At 47.9% G+C, this 8884-nt stretch overlaps 2 protein-coding genes across 3 annotated transcripts; both read right to left on the bottom strand.

The window, feature by feature from the left end:
* Positions 1-453: 453 nt before the first annotated feature.
* LOC100272629 (60S ribosomal protein L5, mitochondrial-like) lies at positions 454-3098 on the bottom strand. 2 transcript variants are annotated; one of them, NM_001348798.1, is made up of 2 exons: positions 2927-3098; positions 454-1392 (listed from the first exon to the last, which is right to left on the bottom strand). In NM_001348798.1, exons 1-2 carry the CDS (start codon positions 3038-3040, stop codon positions 727-729), a joined length of 780 nt encoding a protein of 259 aa, NP_001335727.1. In that variant the 5' UTR covers positions 3041-3098; the 3' UTR covers positions 454-726. The 2 variants fall into 2 exon arrangements, with proteins under 2 accessions (NP_001335727.1, NP_001364320.1); NM_001377391.1 differs by having other exon boundaries at positions 455-1392; positions 2735-2995.
* A 209-nt stretch (positions 3099-3307) lies between these two features.
* LOC103631924 (probable LRR receptor-like serine/threonine-protein kinase At2g16250) lies at positions 3308-8858 on the bottom strand. Its single transcript, XM_035960791.1, has 4 exons — positions 6895-8858; positions 5533-5661; positions 4281-4343; positions 3308-4102 (listed from the first exon to the last, which is right to left on the bottom strand). Exons 1-3 carry the CDS (start codon positions 8841-8843, stop codon positions 4337-4339), a joined length of 2085 nt encoding a protein of 694 aa, XP_035816684.1. The 5' UTR covers positions 8844-8858; the 3' UTR covers positions 3308-4102; positions 4281-4336.
* Between the last annotated feature and the right edge of the window lie 26 nt (positions 8859-8884).

Genomic DNA, 8884 nt, shown 5'->3' with positions numbered 1-8884 from the left:
AATTCATTTGAGTCACTAATTAATTTAGTTCAAAAATAAATAAAAATATATTTTAATTCTAATCTGATCCTTAAATTTTATAGTATAGACTTTAGAGCACATTACTACCCATAGGGATGAGTACATGAGTAATAGTCATATTTGTTATGTGGAAAAACAAAAAACATTGGAAGTTACAAATGTTGCTATTGTTGATCGCTTTAGAAAAATAGGAAACCGCAAATGCGAAGAGGTATTGAATTATTTTCACTTTTTTATAAATACAAAGAGAGGTTTGATGTGGCATCAAGTAAGAGCAGAATGATTTGGGTCCTGGACATATATATATCATGCTCACAGGACTGAAAAATAGGACTAAAAATGGGAGGAACTCCATTTCGTTGCCCTCTTTTGCAATGGCTTTGGCAAACAGAAACGAGCATTCCATGTTACTATAGCAGGAACCACAGGAATAAGCAAAACAATGCTTATTAGACCAAGATTATTATGTTCATACATGGAACTAGACGTAGTTATCAAACATGAGCTCCACGCGTCAAGATGAAAAACAATCACGTTATCTCATTCAGTCTACAAAACAGAAGGCTGCGACATTGCGCACTCCTAGAGCACGAAGCACCAAATTTCCAAAATCATTTTTGACATCAACAGCCAACTGAAGGTTCAGTTGGGCAGCAACTACAATATCAGGGAGATTAAGCAGAAACAAAGATCAACAGTTCTACCTTACTTGGTCTCTCCCTCGTCATTAAGCATGAAGCCACTCCACAGTAGTGAGGTCTCATCTTTTGTATTGGCTGAAGTAACGATAGTCACATTGAAACCTCGGATGTGCTCAAATATCTCGAAATGGTCTTCCAATTCTGGAGAGAACTCACAGAACTCCGTTTCCATGAAGAACTTCACAGTGTTCTCCCGAATGTCGGCCCGAGAATTTAACATGGACATCACTGTCAGCATCCTCACCAAAAAGTTGTACATTGCATGCCCTCGAAGAACGGTTGGTTGCGCGAAGACAGTGCTACCGTCCTTGTCGGCCCCAATAAATGGATTGGTTCGAGAAGACTTTCTTGCTTTGGCGAAAGGGTCAATTTTTGCCTCTTTGAATCTCTGACCACTCAAAACCTCCATGGCCATTTTCCCAATTGGGATCTTGAGATCAGAGCCAGCTTTTGGTGCTAATTTGACCTCAAACAACCCTGGAACTTGCATGATATTGGCATGATTCTGTTTGAGCAACAGATCCTGACGTAGTACATCTTCGTAATGAATATGGAGCGGAAGCATCATGGCTGTTCCATTTTTCGTTGGGATATATGACCGACGTTTTGCCTTGGGTGCATGCAGTTCCAAGTTTCCCACTGCTTCGTCTGCTGCGTAATGACGAAGGCCCTGCATGTAAACACTGTAATTAGTTCAAAGAAAACATTTCCACCTTATATATGCAGGGGGGAAATTGAATTTTATGTAGGGTACTAGGGTGATAGAACTAAAATAAAATAGGAAAATGCAGATTTGTCCAATCTGAGTCGTTTGGAGAAAAGATGTATCTCAATCATAATGTGTTTTTCCAATCTGATATGATTGGAAAAGGTCAGCTAGATCATTGGGCGCTCCTACTCAGGGGGTTCGTACGGTTAATAACAGCGTGCAGTGAAAGACGTTGTTTTACCATTGTTCAATTAGTGCTATTTGCAATGCAAGAAGGCTGTATTCTAGATTGGTGCATTTGTGAGATCATTTGGTGTTCCTCATTCAACCAATGACACAAACCAAGTTTGGGCTAACTGAGATATATAGGCTGTCTGATTCGATTCATCTGAGGCTTTGAGGAATCAGTAATCATGTGTACGGTAAACTTGTAATAAAGAGATGCAAGAAAGGATCAAGCATTGATTCTCAAGCACCCTGCCCTATGTTTGACCTATACATATGGTAATACTGCATTTTCCATAAACAAGAATGCATCGATGCGGTAAGTATACACACAAAACAAATGTTATGGTAGACAAAAACAGACAAATAAAACCGTGTGCTTAATTTTTCAACCCTAACTTTAAATTCCTAACTTCACCCTTCAACCTTCAGGAAGTGCTCAAGTAAGAGCAGATGATGACACATGCCTCTCTGCTAGTTGCAACAACGAGGATGCAATGCAATGCAGACTGGTGTTCAAGCTCGGATCCAGATATGATCAAATCACTCAGAACACGACAACCAAATTTAATTTCCGCTTCAAACACATTCAATTAGCATAATATACTAAAATGTAAAATCATGGCGACAAGCCGACAAACAAATGTGGAATCTAACAAAACGGTACTAGTAGTTATTTGGTAAGTGGGCAACCTGTTCATGTCCAGTTGTTAAGAATGTTCATTTCATCATTTGAGCTTCTGATTTGTTGAAAAAAGAAAAAACAACGAATTCCCTTTGTTGCATCAGCCTAGCCTTGGTGCATACATCCCATGAACAAAACAAACTTAACCGCAGATTCTCGGAACTAAACCATTCCGCTGCAGCGCTACAAACAAAATTACTTTTAAGTCGTTCCATTGCATCACTACAGAGTACAAACCAAATTACTCCAAAATTTGGTAGGCTTCGGGTCCGAGAATCCGAGTGAACAAAGGAAAACACCGATTCCAGGATCAATCAACGAAGAAAAAGGGCAGAAAGTTTCGCGAAAAGGAAAAGTGGATCGATCGAACGGAGTGGGGCGGGTCGGGAGTACCGATGCCACGGAGACCTCGCAGCGGCAGCGCCCGAGTGAGGAGTTCTGGGGCGGTGAAGGGAGGAGATGGGGACCCGGTGGAGAGGAGAGCAACAGAGAAGAAGACGACGGCGGGGGAGGTTGACGGGGCTTGCTTGATTCGGGTTAGCACAGGAAGCCTAGCTTTAGGGCTTTGGAGGGGAATGGACAGACCTGAGCGACAGCGCCGATGCTCCGGCTTCCAGAACCAGCAAGAGCGCCTGAGGGGACGGGCACGAGGAAGCGGTGGCCGCATGCCGCACCGCGAAGGATGTTCCGCGCCGCCATGTTGCCGCCGCCGCCGTTCCTCGCTTCTCCCTCGTGCCCCTTGCGTCCGGGCGGGCTGTGTTCTGTGAGCCAACTTTGGGCTATACCAGGCCGTCACCTGTGCTACGACGGCCCAGCTGAGTTTTTTTGGGGGCTGGGGAGGGGGTGGGGGGTGCCATCTGTGGACGTTCTGCTGCCCAGTTGTTTTTTTTTTTCTCCTGAAAGCGGCCCAACTGTCTTTGTTTAATTGTTTCTCAGCTTTGAAAATCAAGGAAGACATGCTGAAGATAAAGTTCAAATTTTCCTTGAAAGTATTGAAAACGTACTCTTTATGCACAGTTTTTTTTGGTCATGTTGGAACACGGATGAACGCATCAGACAGGAACAAATTATACACACACATGCGACGACGTGATATCACGCAGGGGAAAAGAATCAAGAACACCGCCCTGTAAAGAAGCTAAGAACCGGGGAATGTCCGCCTCCTACACTAGACAATAACGGCGTCCTCGTCGAGCGCCGCAGCCGGCTCCGGCGCGGTGTCCGTGGGCACGGGCAAGGCTCTCTTGAACGAGAACGACGCCTCGCCTCCGCTACCGTGCGACCTCAGCGAGTGCCGCCGGTCCAGCGCCAACGCCGCCGTCGCTGCGGCGTCCAGGCTCTGCACCCGGTGGTTCCCCTGGAACACGGACTGCCACGAGCTCCGGGACGACGAGCTCCGCAGCTGCTGCCGCGCCGAGTTGGACCGGGAGGAGCCCTGGCGCACCACGCGCAGCGGGTTCTCCAGGGCGCGCAGCACGTAGCGCGCCGAGGGACGGCGGGACGGCTTGGCGCTTAGGCACGTCTTGGCGATGACGGCCACCGCCCACACCTCCTCCAGGTGGTCCTCGTCCACCAGGAGCAGCGGGTCCATGATGCCGGCGATGCTCGCCCTGTCGCCGCCGTTGATGTGGTTCAGCGTGTTCGACAGCCATTCTTCCGACGCCGCGTCGTTTGGTCCGCTGATGCCCAAGTTGCCGGTCACCAGCTCTAGCAGCACCTTGCCGAAGCAGAGCACGTCGTAGGAACAAGTGGCCGGTGGACCTGTCATCGCGCAAGGTTCATAATAAAAAGAGAAAAAAATAAATTTAGAACTTCTATCCGTCCACAAAATTTCCCCGCCATACTGTTATTATAAAGAAAGGGTGATTCGGATAAACATGGATTCTTTTTTCTTCAACGAGAAATGAACATGAGCAGCATATGTGGAAGATTTACGCACCTGATGTGTGCTTGTCGAGAGACCTGCCACAAGAAAGCGTCAGATACCAACGTCAGTCACCAACTTCAGAAGAAAACAAGCAATGGTTTCAGGTATACAACAAGGTTGGAGTTTGCTCAACTAATAAAGACAATGAAATCAGAAGGCAGCGAACTAACAGGTACCAACCACCACAAAGAAACCAAGACATGCCAGAAAATTAGGTTGCTACCTGTAATCAGCAAACCACAGCTACAGAAACTAAAACTCGCCGCAATATCACTAACTGTGTCTTTAACTGGGGATACAGATGCATGCTCAGATGCCTCCGGAATTCAATCTGAGGTATAAACACGCTGGCGTAAAATTTAACTACTGAACTTAAAAAAACAAAACACAGCAATTGTAGGGCAAACAGATCATAATCATAAATTTGTAGTACATGTAGCTGAGCCTGCCAAAACGTATTATATTGATAAGTCTAAGAGAACTATTTCTAGATTATGTGTAGAATTTTTCATGATTCGCTGACAGAGGTGCCACTTGTCTCGCCCTTGAATTTTTAGTAGTATAACTATTTAGTGTCCGACTTAACACCACCTAGGCCCTAACATTGACAAAATACAAAACAAACTGGAAAAAGCATCAAAATCACATATTTACAAAGTACAGTTGTTCTTGATGTAGTATGTGGGGGGGGCAGTGCCGGTCCTGACATTTTAGAGGCCCAGGGCAAGACTTATAATGGAGGCCCTTGATAATATTAATTATTACACATAATTATAGTGCATATATATATTGTTAATAAATATTTATGTATATTTGAAAACGTTGTTCATATTAAATACAAAGTAACTAAAATATAACATAACATCTCGTAGGCTACCGAGAGGAGAGGGCACGACCGTCTGTCTGTTTGCGACTGAGAGCCTAGGCAGATGGGCCTGAGACTAAGTAGTACTACTACTAGAATATAGAAATCAAGATTAATGGGTTACGTCTAATTCTCCTTGCTTGTTGTTGACTTATAATTAGATCTTTAAAAGTTTTGTAGAGCTAACATATATATATATATATATATATATATATATATATATATATATATATATATATATATATATAAAATATATGCTATATGGCTGTATATATACTGTTATTTAGTAACTAAAGTGAGGCCCCATTAATTTAGGGGCCCTGGTCGGGGGCACTGCTCGACCCCCGCCAGGGCCGGCACTGGGGGGGGGAGGAGAGATGGAACAAGTAGCAATCTTACTTTGATGATCTCAATATCCGAGTGAAGACATTCTGGCTTCCCCCACTTTGCTGGATGCATATGTCACTCATACTCCCAAGTCGCACTTCGTATTTATCATCGAGAAGGACACTGCTTGATTGGATATCTCTACAGAACAATAAAGACACGAGAACATGATAAACCAAATGTCCACATTGACATAAACGAAAATCCAGCCAATGAGCATCAAATTGGAGGTAATTGTGTAAACTAAGAAAACTTTAATTTGCCTACTGACAGGATAGAGTCAAATGGAAGTGATAAAGGTAGAAACAATTAATCAAACAGAACAGGTAGGGAGAATAAAAAGTGACTACCTCCACTTATGTCAAAGTACATTAAATAAAGATCCATTGAATGATTGATGACATCCGCATAACACAAAGGTAAACTGTCCAATGCAAATGCAGTTCTGTGATAGAGACTGAATGCCATGGCATACTTACTGCGGGCTTTAATAAATGGAAACCACATGCCGAGTTGCCGACTTTTCACGATATACAAACTGTACTGAAATACTTTTCCCAACAAAAGAATTACAAGAAATTGGCTAATAATACCAAAATGCATATTTTACACTTGTGTTGCCTGTAGCCGGTATACATAGAGTCATAGAGAGACCATATCCAATCTATAGGCCTGGGATTTTCTTCACCCTTGCAAGTTGCAAGCGATCCATAAAAAACACTGTGCGTGGAGATCGTACAAGAGATCATGAATGGTCTCATCATATTATATACTTCTCACATATATAATTCTTGCCTCATTTGTGGCCTCCAACATAACTATCATCTTAATTCGCCATTTTGAATTATAGGTGCACCAAAGCAACAATAGCCAACAAGTTGCTGAAAAGGAAGACATGTGGTCCTTCCATTTTGGTTTCTAGGGACTAATGTTTAGTCCCTTCATTTTATTCCTTTTTAGTATATAAATTGCTAAATATAGAAACTAAAATAAAGTTTTAGTTTCTATATTTAACAATTTTGGAACAAAAATGGAATAAAATGTAGGGACTAAACATTAGTCCCTAGAAACCAAACACCCCCTAAAGGGGTGTTTGGTTTCTAGAGACTAATGTTTAGTCCCTTCATTTTATTCCTTTTTAGTCTATAAATTGCTAAATATAGAAATTAAAATAAAATTTTAGTTTCTATATTTAGCAATTTTGGAACTAAAATAGAATAAAATGTAGGGACTAAACATTAGTCCCTAGAAACCAAACACCCCCTAAATGGAACTAGGACATCAAGGACTAGCATTTTGAATGATAGGTGCACCCACCAAGCAACAATAGCATATCGTCACAGTAGCAAATGCCAAATGGAAAGGAGTGCGTACCTGTGAACTAATGGCGGGCTACATTCCTCATGAAGGAAGCACATAGCCTCAGCCACGCCAGTTGCAATCTTCAGTCTAGTTATCCAATCCAGGGAGGGCAAGCCATCTGCGGTGTCTACAGGTTTCTTGTGCAACGCATGGGTTAAATCCCCCTTCGGCATATACTTGTAAGCCATGAATTCGTCATCGTCATTGCTCAAATGCGCGAGCAGCGGAACGATCCTTTCGTGCGAGTACCTCACGTAGAAATCCAATTCACTCGCATGTCTGTTGGCGCCCTTTGCGCCAACCTTCTTAACAATGACATGGGAGCCATTCTCCAACACACCATGGTACATGTCCCCCGAATGCCCGTGTTTGATGAGCTGGTCGTCGCCAAAACCGCCGGTGGCAAGGACCAGCTGCTCGTAGGTGATCTCACCGATAACGGCAGACGCATCCTTAGGTCCATCGTTGGCACTTGGAGACACCGCCGATGGCGATAACACCACCGGATTGACGCTGCTGTCCCTCCTCCGCACGGAGACAGAGCGCGTGCCTTCCTCGTTTGGCGCCACTCCCCTCCCTCTCCCTCCCCTCCTTCCTCTGCTTCTCCTCTTCACTAAACAGAACAGCAGTGCGATAAAAAACACAGCAACCAGTGTTCCGGCGGCTACAAGGACTCCAATGAGTAGTTTTTTGGAGATCCCGTGCTTCTTCTTCTTCTTCTTCTCTGGTGAGGGTGAAGGCGGTGGCTCTGACGAAGGCACAGGCGAGGGCGCTGGAGGATCAACAAGCTTGACGCCTTGCTTCCTGTAAAACTCCTCACAGTCCGCACGGCTACGCTGGGCCGGTACACCGTAGAAGCAATTCGTCGTGGCAAGCACTGTTGTGTCGGACCCGTTCCACGCTCCGTCCAGGTAGTTGCTGGACACGTCGACGACCTGAAACCGTCTCCTGAGCGCCCCAATGGCGTCGGCGGCGACGCCATACAGAGAATTCCCGGAGACGTTAAACACGGAGGCGCCGGCGGCGCCGAGGGAGACGGAGACGTTGGGCAGCGGTCCGGAGAGATTGTTGCGGGAGAGGTCGAGGACGCGGAGGCCCGCGGCGGAGAGCAGCGCGGGCGGGACAGGGCCCGTGAGCGTGTTCCCGGACAGGAGCAGGGCCGTGAGGTTCCCGGAGGCGCCGAGGTCGGGCGGCAGCGTGCCGTTGACGGCGGCGGAGGTGAGGTCGAGCACGGCGAGCGGCGGCGGCAGGCCGGCGGCGAGCCACGGCGGGATCTCCCCCGGGAGCGGGAAGCCGGAGGCGTTGAAGCGGGCGAGCGCGGTGAGGCGGCGCAGGCCGTCGAGCGCGAGAAGCGGGGGCCGGGCGGCGCCCAGGCGCGTGCGGCGGAGCCCCGCGACGGTGACGCCCACGACGCGGCCCGCCGCGCAGTCCACGCCCGCCCAGCGCGCGCACGGGTCGGCCCTGAGCGGCCAGTCCCGCGCGCGCAGCCCCAGCGAGGCGCGCAGGCTGTACAGCGCCGCCAGGTCCGTCCGCGACGCCAGCGGCTGCGGCTGCGGCTGCGCCACGGTCGCGGCGACCGCTGCCGCCAGGAGCAGCCACCGCAGCAGCGGCAGCGGCAGCGGTGGCGCCATGGCGAGCGGCGCGGTGCGCAGCAGCCGAGGGACCGCGAGGTGTTGCTGTTTGCCTGCTGTTAGCAGGCCGCGCGCGACGGCCACGGCGCTGCCATGTGGATGTAGGCGGGAGGGAGGTGAAGGTGCTCGCGGCGCGGGGAGGGGGTTGACCAACCCACGTGAGCACGACGGGGAGGGAGGGCGGCAACGCAAGCTTGCTCGAGGTAGCGCATCGGTCCGTGTGCGTTGGCGAGTAAAATAAACTAGGAGAGGGAGAGGCGGGATCGGTGGGGCCCTCGCCCCAGCCGTCGCGGGCGCTTTTGCGTGGGCCAGCCAGAGCCTCACGGGCATCGCCGCGGCCGCGCGTCAATGCGCCCGTGCCTGTGCCTGTG

This window comes from Zea mays, chromosome 7, assembly GCF_902167145.1.
Source record: "Zea mays cultivar B73 chromosome 7, Zm-B73-REFERENCE-NAM-5.0, whole genome shotgun sequence".
NCBI classification, from domain to species: Eukaryota; Viridiplantae; Streptophyta; class Magnoliopsida; order Poales; family Poaceae; genus Zea; species Zea mays.
This window is presented reverse-complemented; position numbering and strand designations above follow the sequence as displayed.

Bases quoted from the DNA above. Each gene is read 5' to 3' on its own strand.
- LOC100272629 (NM_001348798.1), bottom strand. From the start codon at position 3,040: ATGGCGGCGCGGAACATCCTTCGCGGTGCGGCATGCGGCCACCGCTTC. The intron at 1,393-2,926 runs GTCTGTCCATTC...GTTTACATGCAG, and splicing joins GCATCGGCGCTGTCGCTCAG to GGCCTTCGTCATTACGCAGC.
- LOC103631924 (XM_035960791.1), bottom strand. From the start codon at position 8,843: ATGCCCGTGAGGCTCTGGCTGGCCCACGCAAAAGCGCCCGCGACGGCT. The intron at 5,662-6,894 runs GTACGCACTCCT...ATTGTTCTGTAG, and splicing joins AGCCCGCCATTAGTTCACAG to AGATATCCAATCAAGCAGTG.